The following is a 25,560-nucleotide window of genomic DNA, read 5'->3' on the forward strand; positions in this document are numbered from 1 at the left end:
GAATGTGTATGTGACGAATAAACTTGACTTGACTTGATTGGTCCAAACTGATCATGGGAATGCAGTTTTGGTAATATAATCTGAAATGTTAAGTGTAGGGAGTTACGTTCTCCCGTGTTGCAAGTTATCTGGCACATATGCTGTGATTATTATATCACTTCCTTGCTTGTCTGTGGAATTATCTGCATCAGAGGGCGGTGGAGGCTGGTTCTATGGATGCTCAAGAGAGAGCTAGATGGGGCTCTTAAAAAATAGCGGAGTCGGGGGATATGGGAAGAAGGCAGGAACAGGGTACTGATTGGGAATGATCAGCCATAATCACAATGAATGGTGGTGCTGGCTCGAAGGGCCGATTGGCCTACTCCCGCACATATTGTCTATTGAAGCATTGTGAACACTGCACATTGCACAAATGTAGTGCGCAGCTGTGACGAAAAGGTCATATTCTTCCTGGAAGATGCGACATCTCTCTCCAATGTTGTTGTCGAAGGCGAATGGGTCTGGTCTCCGGAATGCATCAGCCATGGTCGTTTGGCAAACACACTTTTCGTTCTCACTTGTGAAGAAAAGAGAGAGAGAAACATCGAGCCGATGAAGTTCTGGAATAAAACTTCTGACACCATGTATGAAGTTGTTGGAATAAGGACAAGTAGTTTAACTCCATATAGGGTGATTTCACTAAAGGTCACTGGAGCGTAGATCCGCACCCACGTGACACAAAATTCTCAAGTGGAGGACACTCGAGGGTTCGGTACATGTTAGTGGATGGGAAAAAACGCATTTTCCCACACGTTAAAAACATAGAAAACGGCGAGGTTGTGAGCTGCAATTTACTGTGCCAGTCGGGGTGACCGTGAGGCACAGCTACCTAGATTTACAGGGGAAAAAAGATAGCAAGTAAGGTAAATTCAAGAGGGAACTGAAGGTGCCAAACCGGCGGAAATGAACAGCCGACATTTGCCGTGGATATTTAAAGGTCCAAAATATCGGGAATTCTCGCGTTTGCTCGCTGAATTCATCAAAAGTAAGTTAATAATGCCTTACTTTTGATAAATTCAGCGAGCAAACGCGAGAATTCCCGATATTTTGGACCTTTAAATATCCACGGCAAATGTCGGCTGTTCATTTCCGCCGGTTTGGCACCTTCAGTTCCCTCTTGAATTTACCTTACTTGCTATCTTTTTTCCCCTGTAAATCTAGGTAGCTGTGCCTCACGGTCACCCTGACTGGCACAGTAAATTGCAGCTCACAACCTCGCCGTTTTCTATGTTTTTAACGTGTGGGAAAATGCGTTTTTTCCCATCCACTAACATGTACCGAACCCTCGAGTGTCCTCCACTTGAGAATTTTGTGTCACGTGGGTGTGGATCTACGCTCCAGTGACCTTTAGTGAAATCACCCTATAAAGTTCTTTATTAACCACGAGGCATGCAGACTCAGCCAAAGCTACATTACACCTAAGTCTTATCAGTGTGAGAGCCACTACTGGATAGCACGCCTGCCACAGAAGCAGTTTATACAAACACCCCTCATGGACCAGGGATATAGTGACTGGTCTACACAGGGCTCCACATCATGCCGACAGATGCCAGATGGAAACCCGGATGTGACGGCAGGTGCCCCGCAGGCGCGGCCGTATAGAACCCGGAAGTGACGGCTGACGCCCCGCAGGCGGGCCATGTTGAACATCTTTGGCGTAGAAGGTGAGAGCCCGGAAGTGACGGCTGGTGCCCCGCAGGCGGGGGCGGTGCAGAGCCCGGAAGTGACGGCTGACGCCCCGCAGGCGGGCCGTGTTGAACATCTTTGGTGTAGAAGGTGCTCCGCAGGCGGAGAACCCCCGGAAGTGACGGCTGGTGCGTGCAGAGCCCGGAAGTGACGGATGGTGCCCCGCAGAGAAGCTGTTGAAGGTGCTCCGCAGGCGGGGGCCGTGTAGAGCCCGGAAGTGACGGCTGATGCCCCGCAGGCGAGGGCCGTGCAGAGCCCGGAAGTGACGGCTGATGCCCCGCAGGCGAGGGCCGTGCAGAGCCCGGAAGTGACGGCTGGTGCCCCGCAGGCGGGGGCCGTGCAGAGCCCGGAAGTGACGGCTGGTGCCCCGCAGGCGGGGGCCGTGCAGAGCCCGGAAGTGACGGCTGGTGCCCCGCAGGCGGGGGCCGTGCAGAGCCCGGAAGTGCCGGCTGGTGCCCCGCAGGTGGGGCCGTGTAGAGCCCGGAAGTGACGGCTGGTGCCCCGCAGGCGGGGGCCGTGCAGAACCCGGAAGTGACGGCTGGTGCCCCGCAGGCGGGGGGCCGTGCAGAGCCCGGAAGTGACGGCTGGTGCCCCGCAGGCGGGGCCGTGCAGAGCCCGGAAGTGACGGCTGGTGCCCCGCAGGCGGGGCCGTGCAGAGCCCGGAAGTGACGGCTGGTGCCCCGCAGGTGGGGCCGTGTAGAGCCCGGAAGTGACGGCTGGTGCCCCGCAGGTGGGGCCGTGTAGAGCCCGGAAGTGACGGCTGGTGCCCCGCAGGCGCTTCTCTCCCCTCCCCTGGTCGGTGGCGGCGCGGAGAGACCCGGATGTTGTTGCCAGCCTTGCTTCCGGGAGCGACTTGAATGAGTCGCGGGTGCGCGGTGGCGGCGGCGGCGTCAGCGGGGTCGGGGTCGGTGGGGTCGGTGTCAGCGGGGTCGGGCCCGGGTCGCTGAAGGCTCCGGAGAGGTGAGATAAAGGGAGGGAGAGACTGGGCGAGGCGGTGTTGAAGTGATCAAAGCCGCTGGCATTAATGATCGGGTTGGCAGCCGGTTGGTGCCCCGCCCCCCCCCTGCTCCTGCTCCTCCACTCCCGGGCCCCGACCTGGAGCAGCCGCCGCCGCCGGGCTGTCCCTCCTTCCTCCTTCCTCTCCACATCGCCCCAGGCTGTATTGCATGTATGGCTGCCTGTATATATATATATACATGTGGATGTGGCGCTCGGCCTCCAGTGACATGTCTGTCCCACCGGCCCCACACCAGCCCTGCCTTGTGAATTGTCTCCAAACCAATCCTCCGCCTACTCTTATATTATTGGCGAGCTAGCTAGCTGCGGCTGGAATCGTGCCCCCGTTAATAACTCGTATTAAATGCAAGTTACTTCCTCCTTTGCATTGAGGATTCCGGACACTTTCTTTGCAGAGGCGTCAATGAATGGGATGACAACTATCTTTTAGTGCTTTAATCTCCAAAATTTGTCTGAGATGCATTAAAGGGAGCGCAAGACTTTGTAATTAATAGCAAGAGGGATTTTTAAGGATAACAATTAGCGTTAATCCTTTAGTGTTAGTGTTAATTTATGTGTATGTGAGTATGTTAGTGAGTAATCTATGGGTATGTGAGTACTCGGGAAAATGACAATAAAGATATACGTGAAGAAGAGTTTCGGCCCGAAACGTCGCCTATTTCCTTCTCTCCGTAGATGCTGCTGCACCCGCTGAGTTTCTCCAGCATTTTTGTGTACCTAAGATATACTTGATACTTGAATTTATTGAAATCATATCCCATGTCGCTCTTCCAGGGAGTTGCTAACTGCATTTCGTTGTCTCTGTACTGTACACTGACAATGACAATTAAAGTTGAATCTGAATCTGATCTGAATCTAATCAGGAAGAATTAGAAGATGTCATATATATTGATATAGATCTTTGATAAAGGATAATTTGGAAGATTGTCACATCGGGTCAGTCCTCTTGGCACTTGGGAATACATTGGTATGGAAAGGAAGTTATAGGTTTTGTTTGGGATGTTAGGCTGTTATTCATTGGGTCAGTCCTGGGTCTTCAGATATTTGCTTTCTTTAGTAATAATGTACGTATTGAATGTGCTGTATTCCAAGCTTGCTTATCATTTAAAATGAGGGGGGAGGGGGGAGATGTGTCTGAAAAGTGATGGAAACAAGTTAAAAGATGAAGGAGAAAAGTGCAGCAAAAAAAGTGAGATCTAGGGGAGTGTAATAATCTAAAGAAGTGTAATCATTTTAATAGAAAGAATAGAAAATCAGACTATTTTTGCATGGTTGAAGTGAGTTTTATGCGAGTTGTCTGTCTTTACCCATAACATGCAAAAGCATCATCAGAAGGGGGGGGGGGGGGGGGGGGGGGGGGGGGGGGGGGGGGGGGGAGGAAGTGGGGGGGGTGGAAGAAAAGGGGGGAAAGGGGGGGGAGGGACAGGGTGTGGTTGTTTTCCTAGAAACTGGTCCACATCATGACTTTCTGCAATACAGTGCCTGCACCAAGAAAAGTGACTTGACAAATTAATTTTATGTTTAGTTATTTACTTTTTTCCTCCAATATAAATTCTGTGAAAGCATCTTTTATTTTCTCACATTTGTGAATTCTGTAAGGGTGAATTTCAATTTCCCAAATGGCTACATCACGGGTGTCACCTGTACTAATATGGGCTTGAATGCAGGAGTAATCTGGTCACATTGTAATTACGAAGAGCTTTAGTCGTGAATGGAAGAGCGTATCAAAAATGCTTTATGGCCTGTTGCTGCTCCTGTTTCTTGTGTTCTGATGTCAGTCATCAGTAATGTAAGAGAGTCCATTGAAAAATATATTTGTGCTCTATCTTAGTTTAGTTTAGAGATATAATGCGGAAACAGGCTCTTCAGCCCACCGAGTCAGCGCCGACCGACTATAGCACTATCCTACGCACTAGGGGCAATTTACAATTCTTATCAAAGTCAATTAACTTACGAACCAGTATGTCTTTGGAGTGTGGGCAGAAACTATGGAATTCCCTGCCACAGAGGGCAGTGGAGGCCAAATCACTGGATGGATTTAAGGGAGAGTTAGATAGAGCTCTAGGGGCTAGTGGAGTCAAGGGATATGGGGAGAAGGCAGGCCCAGGTTATTGATAGGGGACGATCAGCCATGATCACAATGAATGGTGGTGCTGGTTCGAAGTGCCGAATGGCCTCTTCCTGCACCTATTTACTATGTTTCTAAACTGGAGCACCTGGTTTATAACATGACGATTATTCAACTGAAGATGGGAGGCTAGTGTGTGTCAGATCCTACCAGAAATCTAAAGGGAAATCATTGTATAGAACATCGCCATTGGGTTCTGATCTGATGATGGAACCGCAACATCTTTTGAGGAAAATCTGTCTCGTTGTTGGGTTTGGCTAGAGTTCTATCTGATCCGTTTTATTAAATGTTGAAGCTACTAGTTGAAGCTACTAGTCTTCACCCAAAATAAATTTAAATGTTCTGAAAATGCATATATATTCCTTTGTACTTCCCAAAATGTTTAAAATGTGGGGGGCTTTTTATTTGTTTCAAATTCCATGCAGCCAGATGAATAGATTTCCTTTCGGTTGATTTTTGATCAATTTGTTAAAATGCGATGATGGAAAAAATCTGGTATGGACTTTTTTCCCCTCAGCTGTTAGGTTTGTGAATGGAACTATAGTGCCAAACATATGTTGCCTGATTGTGCGTGTTTTTCCATTCTCTGATTCTGCTGTCCAGCTGATTTTTGCGTATAATCTTTTTACTTATCATATTTGATTTGCCCATTATTGTTCATGTTTATGGACATATCCTGGCAACAGTTTCTAGGATCTATGCATAACTGAGCATTCTTACAATGCAAATTTGTTTAACTGGCAAATTGTGTTGTTCCTCTTATCATTTATGTCTAAAACTTTCTTGATCAGTTAGCATTTTGTTTACTGCTAAAATAAGGTGCTTCTGTAATCCGAGGCAACAATCAATCTACTGAACAACATAATTAATTATATTCTTGCATTGACTATACTAGCAGAACTGTAGCAATAATTATGATTAGCACAAACCAGTTCCTGGATCAAAATCTTGAAGTCTTTTTTCCCCTGTGTATTTATGTGTGGCTACTTACAATGTAAAACATGTTCTAACCTACACATTTCAAAGAAAATAATTGTTTTAAACACACCCTTGGTGCTGTGTCATAATGGTTTTAATCCAGCTGAAATCATCTGGATTTCAGTCTTTTCCCTACTGATAATTTGCAATTACTGGTGCATTGACTCATCAGTGTTGTTCCAATCTACAACATAATTTTCTTCATAATCATCGCTTCACATCTAAGCTTGTTTCTTTCAACTGCTTTTTAATCACAAATGCTTGTGTTACTCAATATTACATCCAATCCAAAGTAATGTAGAAACTGGGAGAAAGCCACAAGAGGCCCCTCTGCAAAGTTAGTGTACTGTATGCTATGATGTCACCTTCCACGCCATGGCTTTGAAATGCTGCTTTGCCCTAATCGCAGGCTCCAGTCCAATATATGGAAAAGACCCTCTAGGGTCATCTACATTCCTTGTGCTTCTGCCATTTTCTTTCCATCATTCTTTTTATGTTCCCACTTTTGCCTTTCTGGTCTACCATCTCTTGCATTTCATTGAATATTTTCTGATATTTTTGCCTTACTCGCAACTCCAAGCAGATGAATCCTTCCTGTTTTCAGTGTTTCTTTTTTTAAAACTACATATGGGTTCTAATATTGCCTTTTATTTCCCAGACATCTCACACTGCATTTACCACGACATTCAAAATGCTTCCCTTATCTTCTTTCTGGACCACAAATGTTTCCAGTGTGAGGAAGCAATGCATTTGCCTTGCCTTTAACCAAGTTTTTTTTAAATAGCCATACTACAGGTTGCATCATTATAGGTTATATCCTGCTGCAATTGTCTGATTCTTGGATTTCAACTTTCTATTTTTTGTCTTTTCTCTGCTGTCCATTTGCATTTTATGTAATCGGTGCTTTGCTCAGACACGTGCAAATACATTCAGCCAACAGATTTGTGATCTGTGAACTGCACTTGACTGTTGGATAGAAGTTCCCTGCAATTGTCTCCACTGCACTGGCCATCAACTTATTTTCCTTTCACCTCCCGAGCCTTGCTCCCCAACCCCAATTGTATCTACTGGTTAAGGTCGCCCAGTCATACCAGCCACTTTGAGGTGGGATAAGTAATTGAAATAATAATAGAGGTCCGAGAGAGAAGCACAATACGTAGAAGACTGGGAGAGAGATTATAAGAAGAGGCAGAGGATGGAACATGAGACAAAAGGAGAACTGGGGAGGGGATGAATCCATCCTGTTCCCACTTGGAAATGCTGAGGGGAAAAAAAGGTGTTGCTGCATTCTTTCAAATCTTAGTGGGAGCTTGGTTTTTCTGACACCCCAAGTGGGACCTCGAGTTTTATTTGACAGGACTATCTTCTTCTTCTTGAGTATGGCGTGCACAGCCTAAAGTTGTAGGACAACTTGTTCTATTTGATCTTATTTGATTGTGCACATCGGATAGATTGCATTTGTCGAAACACGGCGGACCACGTGAAGGTTGCAATCTCCCACCCCACAGGACTATCATTATGCATTATGTGTGGCTGATGTTTCTGTGCGTGCAAGTTGTGGAATTGGCTAAATCCAAAGGTTAATAAGTATATCGACAGTTGCATCTTCACCATTCAATCATTAATTAGTTCACATGGTGCCCTAATTAGTGCTGCATTGTCATGTGCTCCACCTTTAAACAAAGGGTTTTATCCATTTGTCCATTGGTTAATGTTGCTATAATAAATAGCTATTGGTCAGACCATCTTGTACATTAGTTCTGCTTGTTTTTGACTAGCGTCCTTGGTCTAATGAAATTTCAAATTTTAAAAAGGGATTGCATTTGAAAAATATTTGGGAAAATCTATTCTACGCTGACTATCAGAAGAGTGCATTGTCAAGTTATCTCTTTCATTCACAACCACAATTCCTGTTTTGTAATTAATATTGCACGGACACAGTTTCCGATATCATTGCACACAAAATGCTATGAGCATTAGGAACACTTACTTTGAACACTTTGGAAGTAGTTTGTTGGCCTTAATATTAATTTTAATTATACCTTTTATTGACTTTAACTCTACCTTCTACATCCCCTGACTGAAATAGTGTGACTGGATTGGCTATGCTTAGTCTTTTGATTAGAAGTAGCTGACAGAGATTTGTAGTATAGCTTTGGGGATTATTTGTTCCCAGACGGCCTTTTAAATCTTCAAGACTTCTATCGTTAGTGAAGCTTATTTTGTTGTTTTTTTATTTCCTCCATTCTCACAATCCTACTGTTTCAGCTTGAGCTTTGTTTGCGTCGTGTGACTTTTGTTTTTCATGTTCCTTTTATTGTCTCTTGAGGAACATAGTGCGATCTTAAATATCTCCTGTTTCCCCTCAAGCGCTTTCTAATTTATTCTGGAAAACCACAGCGGTGATAGAGGGCAGAGTAGCATTTTGATCTGCCTGTAACTAGAGCTTTATTGGTGGTCTTGGAGAGGGGGCTGGCATTGGTTTGGTTATATTGCCAAATACTCTGGAGGATTGCAAAGGCATCACTGATGTTTTGAAGTGCCCAAGAAAATGGGATTAAGGGCATGTAGAAGAACTCACTGCTAGGTTTGGTGTCCAAAGGCACATAGACACCTAGAAAATAGGTGCAGGAGTAGGCCATTCGGCCCTTCGAGCCTGCACCGCCATTCAACATGATCATGGCTGATCATCCAACTCAGTATCCTGTACCTGCCTTCTCTCCATACCCTCTGATCCCTTTAGCCACAAGGGTCACATCTAACTCCCTCTTAAATATAGCCAATGAACTGGCCTCAACTATCTTCTGTCGCAGATAATACCACAGATTCACCACTCTCTGTGTGAAAAATTATTTTCTCATCTCGGTCCTAAAAGACTTCCCCCTTATCCTTAAACTGTGATCTCTTGTTCTGGACTTCCCCAACATCGGTAATAATCCTCCTGCATCTAGCCTGTCCAACCCCTTAAGAATTTTGTAAGTTTCTATAAGATCCCCCCTCAATCTTCTAAATTCTAGCGAGGTGATGGTGAACTTTATGGATAGAAGTGAATTTTATGATGTCCACCTTTGCAGAAAGGTGGTTCCAGAGATGTGGACAATGACCCATATTTCCATGGTTTCATTGTGGACCATCATTGTTGGGGGATTCTATTGGGCAGTTTTGCAAGTGTTTTATTTTAAGTTTACTGGGTCTGCAATGGAGCTCAGAATCCAGGTGTGTGCATTTGTAATTATTGTGTACTTAGTTTGATGGCTGAGGTTGAAGTAACTTTGGTTTAGATTTCAGTCAATGGCTGTTGAACTGTTTTCCATTTTACTATAGCAGCAGGAAGCTTGCTGAGGTTTGATCCAATATTGTGGTGAGAACTATTTTCTAAAGAGCTTTTCAAGGTACTCTTTCGCTGGGTAATGTCTCCTTTGTTCTTCAGCCTTAGCAAGTTGGCTCCTTGGATTGTTAGATTACAGATGGTCTTGAGAGCACATTGAAATCTATGCATGTCATGGTTATTAATGATAACTTGACAATGATACAGTTGAGATCTGATGAGCAGATGAGAACGATATTTTCAATAGCAGGTTTAAATGTATCTGCAATGTCCAAGAAAGCCTCTACTGCCTTGAAAACTGTCAATTTGACAAGTTTCCAAAGACTGGCCAATTTTTACCGATCCCGCATTGAAAGCAGAATTCAGTTTAAAAAGATGTACAAAAACACTTGTTTAAAAGGATATTGGGGTGAGGATAGGTGATTGTGTGGGATATTTATTATACTGGTTGTATTGGGAAGGGTGATTATAGAGTGATGGGTTGTATATATGACTAAGATACTGTATAGTATATGAGGGGGGGTTTTTTGTATGGCTTTGTAAATATTTGATTAGTGTTCAAATGTAAATAATTCGGTGTACATATAGCTGCTGGTGTACATATAGCTGCTAAATGTGTACAAGATAATTACAAGCAGTTGAATAAGGGGTAGGAATTAATAAGCTTTGGCTTCTTCCTGCTCCTTTTCGGATACATACGATTTCATTTATTTATAGATATTGTTTATGACACTTTATAAATATTTTTGTTTTGTTTTTTGTATGCTGTTTCACACTTGCTTTTTATTCTTTTATTCTGTTCAAAATAAATAATTTAAAAAAGAAAGAAAAAGCATCACCACTTGTTTTGATAAGGGCTCTGTCCACAGTTGTGAGAAATTGCAGAGTGTGGATGTAGCTTAGTCCATAGCTGGTTATAGAAACATAGAAAATAGGTGCAGGAGTAGGCCATTCGACCCTTCGATATGATCATGGCTGATCATCCAACTCAGTATCCCGTAACTGCCTTCTCTCCATACCTTCTGATCCCCTTAGCCACAAGGGCCACATCTAACTCCCTCTTAAATATAGCCAATGAACTGGCCTCGGTTACCCTCTGTGGCAGAGAATTCAACAGACTCACCACTCTCTGTGTGAAAAATGTTTTTCTCATCTCGGTTTTAAAGGATTTCCCCCTTATCCTTAAGCTGTGACCCCTTGTCCTGGACTTCCCCAACATCGGGAACAATCTTCCTGCATCTAGCACATTATGATGTGTTAACTTATTCCACAGGGGAGTTATGCAAGGCTGGCTTATTCTTGGTGACAAAATTCTATGAAGGTGATTTTCCACTTCTAGAAAGTGGTGTATCCATGGTTTTATTTGGTTTCGTTCAGATATGTAGCGTGGAAACCATCCCGGTTTTTTTTATTATCGAACCCGGGCTCTGGTGTTGTAAGGCAGCAAAGCTACTACTGCTTCCCATTGCCCTGTGTTGTTTGAGCTGTCTTACTCGTGGGACGACAGATGGCACAATCGGCTAAGTGTTCGGCTGGCGACCGGAAGGTGGCCGGTTCGAATCCCGCTTGGAGTGCATACTGTCGTTGTGTCCTTGGGGCAAGACACTTCACCCACCTTTGCCTGTGTGTAAATGTAATGTAATTATGTGAAGCACTTTGGGGTCAATGCAAGTTGACTAAAAATGTGCTATATAAATAAGATTATTATTATTATATTATTACTCAGTGTCAGAGCATTGGGAGTTAATAAACAGTGTGTGCGTTTCTTCCATTTCAGAGTTGGCTTTAAAGGTTCTGACACACCAGGTCCTCAACTTCACAATGAGGAATGGATGAGACAGTCTGAAACTTGGTTGGGATTTGGAATGGTTGCACACTAGACACTTCATAGGCTACAGAGAACAAGGATTTTGGTTATAGTGAGAAGGGGCTCCAAGAAGATTAGAGACTATACTCCCATGGCATTAACTCATAAACATTGGGGAATTATCCATGAACGCATGCATGTGAGTTGACAATGTAATCTTAATATTTTTGTTAACCATCCCTTCCCCCAATTTATTGATCTTGAGTCCTCATCTGCAAATATATATGATGACATTGCCTTCACCCATCCTTGGTCACTCCACTTTCTCTCCGGCATAGTGCCCTAACCAAGCAAAAGAAGTGCTTCCTTGCAGCAAACTGAATGTCGAAAGGGAAAGTTACTTCAACACCCTGCTGATGAAACCTTGCACAAACTTTATTTTAAACTTTCTTTTAGAGACTTACTTAATTTGAAGCCAAGTTGGTAACTAAATTTGTTACTATACTAGTTCGAAATTATTACTTTGGACTAATACTGTGAATTATCAAAATTACAGTTTGTAATTTGTCCAGAAGGCTGTTGTAGCAGTACGATTTTATGACAGGCAACAAAATAGATGTTCTGTGGTATCTTGTAATTCACACATTTCTTTTTATATAGAACAAAATAACTAGATTCAATGCTGTCAATTGAAAATATGCTTTCATTTCCGATTAGGATGTGACTGCATTGGCAATAATCTATATACTATTAGAAGTCTCATCTTGTATGTATACGTGCGTGTGTGTGTCTGTCTGTGTTTTTCTACCTTCGTCAAAACGCTGCGCGGCAGCTCTCAAAATTGTACGTATTCTGACTCGCATTTTTCCCCTCCATGCAGTAATCGGGTTAAGGTTTCATCCTATATTTCACAAGTTATTAATGATTCACAGTTTAAAAAAGGCAAAAAATGGTTCTCGCATATAAGCCTTTTTCTAGGACTTTCCACTGATGATGTCACAATCCCACTCACAGTGCATCAATCACGATCACAGTGCACCAATCACAATGGGATCTCAAGCTGCTGAGTGCCGCAATGACATCACAATGGGACGTGGCCAACGGTAACAACAGACAGCCTTTTTTTCCAGGAGCTTCCAGTGGTGATAATCATAATGGGCTCTCAAGTTGCCGAGTGCCACCCCCAGCCCCCTCCCCCATCCCCCAGGTTATTCACACCCCTCGCCCCTTCCCACCCACTCCCTGGGTTATTCATGATTAAAGTTTCAAAAAACCCCAAACCACCTTTTAAAGCACTAGTTTCCAGTGACGTCACACCCCCTCTCCCACTCCTCCCATATTCCACCACCTTCCAGGGGGAGGGCCTCATTTCAAAAACAGTTTCATCAGCTCCCCAACGCACACTGTTGGGGGAGCAGACCCAATGGGTCTGCACTTAGTCTAGTACTTAATAAATGTAAACGTGCGCAGTTGTGCCAAGACATTTCTTGTCAATAAAGAACTCTGAGCGATGAATGTACCCTCAGCGTCATCTGACAAAGTGTTCCGACGTGAAAGGTCATCTATCCATGTTCTTCATAGATGGTACCTGACACGCTGAGTTACTTCTACTTTTGGTGTCTGACTTTGGTAAACCAGCATCTGATGTTAGTGTTACTTCATAACAGCCTGCTTCCTACGGTTCATTGTTGGACGTAATTTCCCTTAGAATTAAAATGAATCAAAATTCTAAACAGTGCCATCGTGTGGAAATTTGTGATATTTTCTCTGTTAAAGATTTCATTCTTGTGTTCCCATTTTTTAATCGCTTTTGGGAAATTCTATTTTAGGAACAAAATAAATGTGTTTTATTTCTTCCCCCTTCGTTCAAGATAACACGATCTTGGTTTTTAAGCTCTTCTGTTTCCTTTCTGATTTGTTTCTTTTTGCATCTATTTCTCCCTATATCAACCCATATCAGTGAAAGGTAGACACAAAATGCTGGAGTAACTCAGTGGGACAGGCATCATCTCTGGAGAGAATGATTGGGTGACGTTTTGGGTCGAGACTGACCATGTCAGTGAAACTTTTACATCTAGAAATGGAGGTGAACCTAAAGAAACTTGACAAATAATTCATAGAAACATAGAAATATAGAAAATAGGTGCAGACAGAGGCCATTCGGCCCTTTGAGACAGCATCACCATTCATTGTGATCATGGCTGACCATCCCCTATCAATAGCCCGTGTCTGCCTTCTCCCCATATCCCTTGACTCCACTAGCTCTATCTAACTCTCTTAAATCCATCGAGTGACTTGGTCTCCACTGCCCTCTATGGCAGGGAATTCCATGAATTCACAACTCTCTGAATTACCTCTCTTAAATGACCTCCCCAGCTGTGATCTGATGAGAACAATATATGTAATAGCAACTTTAAATGTATCTGTTATGTTCAAGAAAGCCTCTACTTCCTCAGAAGACAGGAAATGTGGCAATTCTCCAAAGGCTGTGGCCAATTTACGCAGATGCAGCATAGAAAGCATCCTATCGGGATGTATGTTGCCTCGTTTGACAGCTCTGCCCACAACTGGGAGAAATTGCAAAGTAGTGGATGTAGCTTAATCTATCATACACACAAGCCTCTCCAAACCCTCCCCTCCCTCCCCCATTGACTCTTTCTATACTTCACATTGCTGTCAGAAAACAACCAACAAAAGCAAAGGCTGCTTATACCCCGGTCATTCTCTTTTCTGGCCTCTCCCATCGGGTATAATGCACAAAAGTTAGTAAGGAAGTACCAACAGATTCAGGAACAACTCCCCTGCTGTTATCATATTAGTGAACAGTTCTCTCATACACTACTAAGACATAGTCCTGGTCTCTCAACCCACCTTGTTGTGGCCCTTGCACTTTTCTTTTATCTGCACTTTGTCGTTGTAACACTGTATGCTGCTTATTTTTTTCTTTGCACTAACTTATTTGTTATGCAATTGTGTTATGGTTTGCTTGTACTTGACTGACAAGAATGCATGCATATGCATTGGTACACACGTCAATAATAAACCAATACCAATTTCAAATGACATGAATGAGGAGCTGTTTCTTCAACAAAACAATAATTGTGGTTTTAATAACAGTATATCATTGTTTCAAATGAAAATATTTCAAAATTGTCTTACGAATATTATACATTTCACCCCAAAAATCAGTTAGGTTGTATGATATATACGTTGGAGACACAAGAAACTGCAGATGATGGAGTATCAACCAAAAAATAGACCACTGGAGAAACTCAGCAGGTCAGGCAGGGAAGTGGAGGAAGACAACATTTTGGGTTGGGACACTTCTTCAGGTTGATCTGTCTCTCATGTAGTATGTTATTAGGTCTAATATATGTCTAATATCATTAGTTTTGCATAATACATTCTTACCATTGCTAACTCTGTGGCAATGTGATGCAAAATGTTTGGTGTTTTCAAAGAGGATGTTTCTGCAAGTTGTGCTGTAAATGCCAGTTCCCATCGGGCCGCTCCGAATTGCCAGCCACAGGCTTTAAACTGTTTTTTAAACATCTATTTAAGTTTTTATTTCTTATTTTAGATTTAAGGCATTTCCCAAAGTTGTTCATTCTTCCCTGGCCACTTGCTTTTACTGAAACTCCTGCTCGGCTCCCTTCAATACAACACCATCTCATTTCAGTGTGCTACCTCATTTCAGAATAGTGTTGGCAGTGCTTCAGAAATTGGCTAATGCCTCTGAGAAATGGAGGCCACGTGAAAAGGAAGATCCATTGTTCTTGCGTAATGGGTATGATTAAATGTAAATGGATGGCTTCAAAATAACCACATTTGAAATGAATCATGTTAGTTTGATCATAACCTGATTTATAGTGTACTTGGACTCTAGGGTTATTGGTTGGCAGAATTGGAGCAAATATCCAGCAGTAAATAGAGCTCAAATATGAATCTCAAATTACACGATGCTAATAGAAAAGATGATGGGGTCTATAGCCCTCAGTGTTTCATGCTAATGAGTACTGCAAGCATTCGTTATGATATCTTCCCTTTCGCGTGCACTTAATGCTCTGTCATGTATCGATGTTTGAAAGTACTTGGCCAATGCTTCTTTTTGTTTTCAGGAAAGCGCCATGTCTGCTGCTGGTGAGGCTCCAGGTCTGACTGTACATTCCCATCCAGCCACAGCTGAAATGCATGCACGGGATTCTGAGTCCGACTCTGAGGTTATTACAAGATTATGTTTCATATCATTATCTAACCATGATTTAATGTTCGATAATATGTGCTTAATCACTGCTTAACATTTTCATTCAATTAGTTGCACTTTGTCTCAAACAATAAATGAATGAATGTTTATTGGCCAAGTATGTATACATACATGGAATTTGCCTTGGTGCTCTGCTCGCAAGTAACAACACGACATGCAGTAAACCATTAAGAATAAATCATAAAACATTAAAACATTACGAATAAAACATTATAGTTTAAACATGTGAATGAAATAAAATACCAGAGCAAAAGGAGGCTGCAGATTTTTGGTTATTGAGTAGAGCTACTGCTTGTGGGGAATAAAAGCAGTTTTTATGTCTGGCTGTGGCAGCTTTGACGGTCCGGAGTCGCCAGAGGAAAGTGCCCCAATGAGTTTGTGGCCAGGGTGAGAGGGTCAGAGATCTTACCTGCTCGCTTCCTGGCCCTTGCAGTGTATAGTTCGTTAATGGGGGGAAGGTTGCAGCCAATAACCTTCTCAGCTGATCGAACGATTCGCTGCAGCCTCCGGATGTCGTGCTTGGTGGCTGATCCAAACCAGCCCATGATGGAGAAGGTGAGGACAGACTCTACGATGGACCATCATTGCCTGTGGCAGATTGTGCTTCCACAGCTGCCGCAGAAAGTACATCCGCTGTTCTTTTTAACTCTGAAGTTGATGGTGGCCCCCCATTTAAGGTCCTTGGAGATGATGGTTCCAAGGAAATTGAAGAACTCCACAGATGTTGTTGATGGCGAGTGGGGGGAATTGAGGGAGAGTTCTCTTAAAGTCTACTATCAATTCCACCGTCTTAAGAGCATTGAGCTCCAGGTTGTTACAAAAGCACCAGGATGCCAGCTATGTCACTCCCTGTCTGTAGGCAGATTCCTCCCCATCCTGGATCAGTCCAAGCAGGGTTGAATCATAGTTAAATGCGCTTGAAATCATTTCCTAAAATGCAAAGTTTCTGTTATAATTTGTAACAGTACTCGAAGGAGCTCATGGATTTGATTTTAGATGTTGTTTTTAGTCAAGGCTATCCAGTTACTTGTTTTGCCTCTTTCCTTCTCTTTGCCCATACACACATGTATGTTCTCTGCACATGATACTTGGGGCCAAGTTAATTTTTTCCTATCCTCTGCCTTGTTTATCCAAGATTAACTTGGTGATTTAATCACTTTCTGCTGAACTGACCACCTCTCTTCATCGGTTGTTAGCAGATAGTCTAAAGAGTTCACTTAGATTCTTGTTTCCCCTCCTTGTAAATCTAACATCCCAAACCTGTACCACCAAAATACATTGTTTAAGAAAGAACTGCACATGCTGGAAAATCGAAGCTGGAGAAACTCAGCGGGTGCAGCAGCATCTATGGAGCAATAGAAATAGGCAATGTTTCGGGCCGAAACCTTTCTGTTTATCTTTGTATATAAGTTGCACTGTTTATCTTTTATTATTAGATGAGCAGACATTTCCTCAATTAAATATAGCAAATGTTGAAACCCTTTTTTTGGTCCCAACTTAATCTGCTACACCATCATAATTTCCAAATTGGTTAATAGTTTGAGACTTGAGTTAGTGCAAGATCATTTGCTCTCTCCATGTTATACTTCACACAGATCTCATTCCCCCCACATACATTGTCCATCACTAAGACTGTCCCTTCCTCAGACCAGCTTTTGCTCAAACTTTCAACTAAACTTGTGTCGTCTGTCCTCTTCCTTCCCAACGTTGTTTATTTAAAATCAACTATTCTGGTTTCCAGTTCTCCCACTGAATTGAAGCAGCTCTAATCAGTCATACACGTTTCAATTTGTAGCCTTGATCATAATCAACTATTCAGCCCCGTTCTTGATCTTTCAGCGGTCTTTGACACTACTTACGATTCTATTGCACCTTGCTGCAACTGCACTTGCTTGATTCCTTTCTTATTTATTAAATAGTTAAAGAATCAATAACCACTCTTAAACCATTAGCATTGGAGTATCTGTGTTTTCTTATCTGATACCTACACGCTGCTTGGTGATATCATTTAATCTTTGTCTAGCTTCACATGACGTAAATGACGCAAGCTTCATTTCAAAAACTATTATTAGGTGGCAAAGGTAACTTTTTGGTCCCTACTACAAAATCAACTATACACACCCACTTGCTATCACTGTGTTACACTTCACATGTACCTTGGTTTTCCACTACATTCATGGCCCACTAAGACTGTCTCTACCTCAACTCAACTTTTGCTGACGCTTTCAACTATTCCTTTGTCATCTCTAGATTTGACTGTGCAGCCCTAGACAGTCTTGACATTTCCTCCCACATATGAATTTGTGTTTATTCATTGTGTGCCATTCCTTCTGAAACTTGTTGCAAACCTTGTTCACCCATCATGCCCATGCTTACAGACTGGCTCTGGCTGTGCAGCAACAAGACACTGACTTTAATATTCTCATCCTTGGTGTCAAGTCCCAGCATAGCTCTAACGCTCACTTGCTCATCTATCACCATCCTCGCTTCATCTACATCATCTGTGAAATCTTTGCCGCACTACTGCCTTCTAGGCCAAGCCTTTCGACCAATTGTGGTCTCGTGTGTTTTTCCTGGCACTATCAGTGGGAAAGCTTGCAGTAGGTTTACCTCCCTTGTGTCTAGAATTATCCCTGTCCTGGTTTAAGATGCTCCTTAAAACTAAGTCTTCGATCATTTCTGTGGCTCGCTGTCCAATTTTATGTTGGATTGTGGGCATCTTTGAAAGTTTTATTATGTTAGGGTGCTATTTAAATTTTCATTACCATTCGTAGAGAAGAATGTAAATCTCCTTAACTATTGTGTTTAAATGCGATGACCTTTTGCTTCATAGCTTAGCAATGTTGTTTTCAGCTATTTCTGAAAGTTATGTTACTTTTAGAATCTAAGGGATGACATGCCGTTGTCCTCTTTGTCAGTGTGGCAATTTTCTGTTTAAGTTGAGCAGTAAAATACAGATATATCTGTTATTATCCATACATAACTTGCAGCTGATCACCATCTGGCTCTGTAGAATACCTAGGTTGCTGTTGTCAAAGTTATGACACCAGGTAGACAAGGTGGTTAAGGTGACCTTTGGTATAATGGCCTTCATCATCCAGGGGATTGAGTATAGAAGTTGCAATATTATGTTACAGTTATACAATGTGTTGGTGGGGCCTCTTCAGGAGTATTGTTCAGTTTTGGTCACCTTGCTAAAGGAAGAATGTCATTAAGCTGGAAGGGAGCAGAGAAGATTTACAAGAAGGTTTCCAGGCCTCAAGGTCTAAGCTGCAGAGAGAGGTCGGGCAAGCCTGACTTTATTTCTTGGTGCAGGAGGCTGAGGGGTGATATTATAGAGGTGTATAAGATCATGAAGGGAATAGATAGGTTGTATGCACAGAGACTTGTAGCCATAGTAGTAAAGGACATTGTTTTAAGGTGAGAGGGGAAAGATTTAATAGGCACCTGTGAAGCAACCTTTTTCACATAGACGGTGGGAAAGAGCTGCCAGATAAGGTAGTTGAGGCAGGTACATTAACACAATTTAAAAGACATTTGGACAGGTACATGGATAGGAAAGCTTTAGTGGGTTATGAACCAAACCTTGGAAGTCTTGGTTGGCATGGACACAGTGGGCTGATGGGCCTGTTTCCTTGCTGTATGATTCTGACTATTTAAAAAATAAAAAAATGGTAGATTGTAGACTGAACGATCGGCATGTTTATCGACAGAATTAAACAGATTTGCTGGTTTTGTTGTCAGGCTGATATCTTGGACTATTTGGTCACTTGGAATTATTGGGGAAATGTTCTCTTCCTCTTGGCTATAATCAAGCTTTCAAGGCCCCTGGCCGCTGGAGGACAAAGAAGGGAAGAGATTTAACTTTTATTTCCTCGTATGTTGCAAAACATACTTGGCTAATAAAGCATTATTGTATTGTAAACGTGCCTCTCCATTTAAAGGGTTGCAAAAAAATCTGGGAACTATAGACCAGAGCCTCACATCCATTAGGAAGGTTACTAGAGAGTATTTTGAGTTATAAAATATAGATGCATTTGGATAGATAGGGATAGTCAGCATGGTTACGTACATAGGGGATGGTGTCTCGGGTTTTATTTTTTAAGAAGTAATCAAGAAGGTTGACAAGGGCAGAGTCATGAACATAGTCTATTTCGACTTTAAGGCTTTCGATAAGGTTCCACATGGCACGTTGTTCTGGAAGGTTAGATCGCATGGGATACAGGGAGTGTTCGCTAACAGGATGCAGGATTGGCATCATGGTAGGAAGCAGGAAGGTCTTTTTCTAGACTGGAGGTCCAGATTAGTGCTTTGCCTCTGGAATCCGTGCTTGGCCCATTGCTGTTTGCTATTTATATGAACAATCTAAATGAGTATGTACAAGGCATGATTAGTAAGTGTACTGTGGTCGCTTAAAATAGGTGGTATCATGAACTGTGAAGATGAATATCAAGAATTGCAGCAGGATCTTGATCAGCTGGGAGAAAGTGGGCTGAGGAATGATCTATGGCATTTAGTTCATGTGAAGTGTTGCGTTTTAGGAAGTTAATTCAGGTCAAAACCTTCACAGTGAATGGTTGGGAAGTGTTGCAGAACAGAGGGATCCAGGAACACCAATTTACTGAAAGTGGCATTGCAGATAGATAGGGTGGTGGAGACTTGGCACACTCTTAATCAGTCGGGGAATTGAGCATAGAAGTTTGGACATTATGTTCCAGTTGCCTAAATGGTTGGGGAGACACTTAGAGTATTGTGTTTAGTTTTGATCACCCTGCTTTTGGAAGGATGTCATTAAGCTGGAATGAGAACAGAGGATGTTGCCAGGAGTCCTTGAGAGTCCTGGTCTGACCCATTTTATACATCTTTGTCCAGTTCCCACTGGTCTATTTGGTGTTCCATTGGCACTTCCACCTCTCACTGCACCAATTGTGAAGCATCTTAGTTGTGGCTTGTGAGCCAGTCAGGTACAGTGAAACATGAGATTCATTTATCCTGACTGCTTTGACAAGGACTTCACATCTCAAGCCAGGTTAGCTGGTTAAAAGGAAAAGTGATGTGGAATTAGATAAGGGAGGAATGTTGGGCAGATGGAATCAGTGGTAATTAGATGAGATGAGGGACCCAGTCGGTATAGTGCGTGGGTGGTAGGCAGATGGAACCAGACCGGGGAGGGTAGAACTTTCGTGGATCAGAAGGAGAAAGGGGTGCTAGGAATGCAGGTGAACTGTATTTAATATTACTGTGATGGAAAGTGAGATTCTTTCAAAGTCATTCACACTTTAAACAATTCAGGAAATGTCTTGCTCTTCAAGGGTTTAAGAAGTTAAGACAGCATTTTAACGCACAATCAAACTTTAAAGAAATATTTTAACATTATTTAAACATAAACATTACTTCAAAACAAAAGAATGCTGTGCAAAAGCAAACATTTACACATCCTCGCATCAATCAAAACTCCAATAACCTCCAAGATTTCACGCATTCCAAACTTTGATTTATGGTAGGACTTAGATTATATGTTTTGCTTGTCATTCAGCACTGAGCAATATGTCCTCGCTGTCTACATTTGTAGCACGTCCCTCTTGTGGCACAGGAGCATGCCTTTTAGCAGAGGGTGGCAGTGATCGCCACATTGGACCCCTACCTTGTGCCTCATTGATCCATCAGTGGCACCACAGTGGAGAGAGTGGAGAGCATAAAGTTCCTCTGAGTGCAAATCACAGACAGTCTCACATGGTCCAGGAACAACACTGGGATTGTCGAATGGGCCCATCAGCGACTGCACTACGTGAGGAAACTCAAACTGGTCTCACTTCCCACCAACATCCTTTCTACAGGGGCACGGTGGAGTCTGTACTCGGGTACTGCATGAACACACGGTACTCCAACTGTAACTGCTCAGACAGGAAGTCTCTGCAGAGGGTTGTGAGGGGAGCAGAGAGGATCATTGGCGTCTCCCTATCCTCGGTACAAGAACTGTTCCAGAGCCGCTGCCTCAAAACACTGAGCATAGTTAAGGACAGACTGCACCCCCTCCACACACATCTAGATCTCCTGCCATCTGGCAAGAGATACCGCAGCATCAAAGCCCGGACAACCAGACTGCCAAACAGCTTCCTTCCACGGGCTGTGAGGCTGCTGAACAGTCACTCCACCTGATTGGGCTGCTTTTTGCACTGACACTGGCCACTTAAATGAGCTGCCCTGGAAAATTTATGGCTGTTTTTACTTGTATTGTTGCTGTTTTTACCTGCACTTTTTAACTATTCGTACTGTTTTATCAGGGACTGGATTGGTTTTTATAATTTTTATTTTATGTGTGAAATGTTTACGTTTTATGTGCGTATTCCCTGGGAAGCGTCTTCTCATTTTGCACTGTACAATTGTTGCTTTGCAAGATGACAATAAAGGTTGATTCTTGATCAGTCTGAAGAAAGGAACTGCAGATGCTGGAAAATCGAAGGTACACAAAAATGCTGGAGAAACTCAGTGGGTGCACACTGAGTTCCTTCTTGAATACAAGGTTGATTGATTGATTGATTGAAGCTACTGGTAGGTTTCATGGGTCAAAAGCATGAACTCGCCCTCATCCTTTACCTCTTACACTGGCCCTTTTCTAAAAGAACATAGGACATAAAACAGGACAGCACTAGGATAGACACTTGAGGCAAATATTCTTCTTCAATGTGCCTTTGGAAATTAAAGAGATTAAGGGATATGGAATTAGTCAGAAAGAATGTGTTTGAGACCAATGATCTTGCTAAATTGCAAATCAAACCACGGGCCTGAATGGCATTCTCCAGCTCTTGTTCTAATGTCCTCAAAGCCAATTGGAGATGAGCAATAAATGCTGTGCTTACCAGTGACATCCAAATCTCATAAAAGGACCAAAAAAAGAAACATCTTCTGTTTAAGAAGGAACTGCAGATGCTGGAAAATCCAAGGTAGACAAAAGTGCTGGAGCTGAAACTCAGCGGATGCAGCAGCATCTATGGAGCAAAGGAAATAGGCAACGTTTCGGGCCGAAACCCTTCTTCAGAACATCTCCCGTTTGGTATAGCGTTGCAATTCCGAATACACCCAGAAGGCGGCAGAAAGACTCCATGATAACATTAACATTTCTGTATTTCAAAACCTCTATCTGCTGATATTCCTAATTCCCAAACTTTGGTTCATAAATCGTTGGAGCAGAATTAGGCCATTCGACCTATCAAGTCTACTCTGCCATTCAATCAATGCTGATCTATTTCTCCCTCCTAATCCTGTTCTCCTGTCTTCTCCCCATAACCCCTGACACCCGTACTAATCAAGAATCTATCTCTGCCTTAAATATCGATTGACTTGGCCTCCACAGCCTTCTGTGGCAAAGAATTCCACAGATTCACCACCCACTGACTAAATAATTCCTTCTCATCTCCTTTGCAAAGCTACATCCTTTTATTCTGAGTGTATGCCCTCTGGTCCTAGACTCTCAGACCATTGGAAACATCCTCTGCATGTCCACTCCATCCACGCCTTTCACTATTCGGTAAATTCTGATCAGTTCAAGTTTAATCCAATCATCTCCAGGATCCTTCTCGTAAATCTCCTCTGGACCCTCTCCAACACTAGCACATCCTTCCTCAGATATGGGACATAGATAAACTGCTCACAATACCCCAAATGAGGTCTGACCAGTCCCTTATAAAGCTTCAGAATTACATCCCTGTTTTTTTTTAATATTCCAGTCCTTTGGAAATAAATGCAAACATTCCATTTGCCTTCCTTACTACCAATTTAACTAGCAAATCAACATTGTGGGAACCCTGCACCAGTACTACCAAGTCCCTTTGCACCTCTCTTTTTTGAATCCTCTCCCCAATTAGAAAATAGCGTACGCCTTTATTCCTAGACAAAACACATGACTGCTCTTTGCTCCGCTGTGTTCCATCTGCCGCTTCTTTGCCCACTTCTACCCAACCTATTCAAGTCCTTCTGTAGAGTCCCTGCTCTATACACTACCCTGCACCTATCTTCTTATCGTCCGCAAACTTGGCCACAGATTGCCTCGTCCGAAGTGATCTCCCCTTAAGAAAACCAGACTGACCTTGGCCTATTTCCTCATGTGCTTCTAAGTACTCTAAAACCTCACCCTTTATAATGGACTCTAAAACAGGCTAACTGGCCTATGGTTTCTCCTCCTGCTTTGCTCCCTCCTTGATCAACAGAATGATATTTGCAATTTTCCTATCCTCTAGAACCACCCTTGATTCTAGTGATTCTTGAATGTTCACCGCTGACGCCTCCACTATCTCAAAAGCCACCTCTTTCAGAAATCTGGGGTGTAGCCACCTGATTGATGTGACCTATCAACCTTCAGACCTTTCAACTTCCCAAGCTCCTTCTCATTAGTAATAGCTGCTCCAGTAACTTTTGCCCCCGACTCTCTTGAATTTCGGGCACATTGCTGATGTCTTCCACCAGCCATAAAGACTGACGCAAAAAACGTATTAAATTCTTCTGCCATTTCTTTATCCCCCATTATCATTTCTCCAGCATAATTTCCAGCAGTCCTGTGTGCATTCTTGCCTCTCTTACTCTATGTATCTGAAGAAACTCTTTCTATCCTCATATTATTGGCTAGCTTGTCTTCATTGTTCTCCCCGTATTGCCTTTTTAGTTGCCTTCTGTTGGTTTTTAAAAGCTTCCCAAACCTCTAGTTTCCCACTAATCTTTGCAATATTATATGCCTTCTCTTTTAGTTTTATGCTGTCTTTGACTTCCAATTATCCTATTTGAATATATTAAATCCCAAAACCAACATAGATTTCTTGGTTAGAGAGTCCCAAGAATGTAGACATTTCATGTCGCCTCAGTCCCTTATTTTCAGACTTTAGTTCCTGAGCCTAAAAACCACAAGTGACAGAAAGGACATCCTTGTATCTACCTTGCCATGTTAATCTTGTGTGTAAAGGGTAGCACCTGACTACGGGGTGCTTGTCTGTACAGAGTTTATACGTTCTCCCCGTGACAGTGTGGGTTTTCTCCGAGATTTTCGGTTTCCTCCCGCACTTCAAAGGCATACAGGCTTGTAGGTTAATTGGCTTGGTATAAGTGTAAATTGTCGCTAGTGTGTGTAGGATAGTGTTAATGGGGGTCGCTGGTCAGTGTGGACTCGGTGGGCCGAAGGGCCTGTTTCTGCTCTGTATCTCTAAACTAAATTACAGTAAAACTCTGAGAATCGTCAATCCGAATATTTGGAAACCGCAATGGTTCAGCATCTTGTTGAATTGCTGCTGTTTTCTGAGCTTTTAAATTGAGTTTACACACAGGTATCCATGCTCTCTTTAAATTCTCTGGCACCCCACTATACTCCGTTAAAAACACTGGGGCACTGATTCCCAAAATCCATTGAAACTCCTACACGGTCTTGCTTCCCACAATCATTTTATACTCGCTGACTTTTGTTTCCTTTGTTTTCTTCAAACTCTGCTGGTTGACTGAAAACAAATTGTGCTGATTAACCTCTGAGAACAGCAAATTAACAATGATTTGGTGTATTTATATGAGTAACATTCAGTAGTCCAGAAAATGTCTTAGTCTGGGTATTACCACAATCCCAGAGAGTTTTTCAAAATTGTGGCCTTCTGCAATCAAAGGTTTTATTCTGCAATGCACACAATGGAGTTGACGATTGATCTGCAGATTTCGAATGTTTTCAGTAGCATTATTTGTAGTGTGTTCTTCCATCAGAAGGGAGATTCTGCTCTGAAGAAGAGACGGGATGAAAGGCCAGTGTTCCAAATACCTCTTTGTTTATCAAGAAACGTGGGTGCCTTTGGTTGTATTGGAGTATAATAGCATTTTGTTTCACATTGGTTTTTGCTCTGTGGGAAACACTGAAACCAACCATGCTCATTGCCTTTTATTATTGCCTTAATATCCTTTCGGTCAGATGAGCCAGTGTTAAACATTCCAAGATACTTGATCACACTTGCCCAATGTATTTCTCACATTTAAAATATATGATTTAAGTGACAACACTGTAGATCTTATCACAGATTTCATCTTGTGGAGCACACAATTGCTAGTGATTACAATCTAAGTTGTGGAAACTTTAAACCAACTTTGCTCACTTTTAATTGCTAGGTAGTGATGTCACATTTAAAAAATGATTTAAGTGGAGATCTTTAAGCAACTAGTGATGTACAATCTAAGTTTTGGGAAACTTTAAGCAACTTTGCCAGTGGCTAACAAAAGCACTCAAACCACTGTCATTTTCAGCAGTTTCATCCAGTGGTCAGTCGGCATATATGACAAGCAATGTCAGTCTT

General features: G+C 42.6%; 1 protein-coding gene across 5 annotated transcripts in view; it reads left to right on the forward strand.

Annotated features, from left to right (window-relative positions):
- Positions 1-2,582: 2,582 nt before the first annotated feature.
- LOC129704008 (arfaptin-1-like) overlaps positions 2,583-25,560 on the forward strand; it is a 108,667-nt gene continuing 85,689 nt past the window's right edge. The window contains exons 1-2 of one of the 5 annotated variants that reach the window (XM_055646814.1): positions 2,583-2,685; positions 15,102-15,203. In XM_055646814.1, coding sequence (XP_055502789.1) covers positions 15,111-15,203 — 93 coding nt within the window. In that variant the 5' untranslated portion in view covers positions 2,583-2,685; positions 15,102-15,110. The remainder of the gene's footprint in view (positions 2,686-15,101; positions 15,204-25,560) is intronic. The other 4 variants (XM_055646833.1, XM_055646823.1, XM_055646860.1 and 1 more) reach the window with 4 other exon arrangements.

The sequence above is a fragment of the Leucoraja erinacea genome, chromosome 1 (genome assembly GCF_028641065.1).
Source record: "Leucoraja erinacea ecotype New England chromosome 1, Leri_hhj_1, whole genome shotgun sequence".
Classification (NCBI taxonomy): domain Eukaryota; kingdom Metazoa; phylum Chordata; class Chondrichthyes; order Rajiformes; family Rajidae; genus Leucoraja; species Leucoraja erinaceus.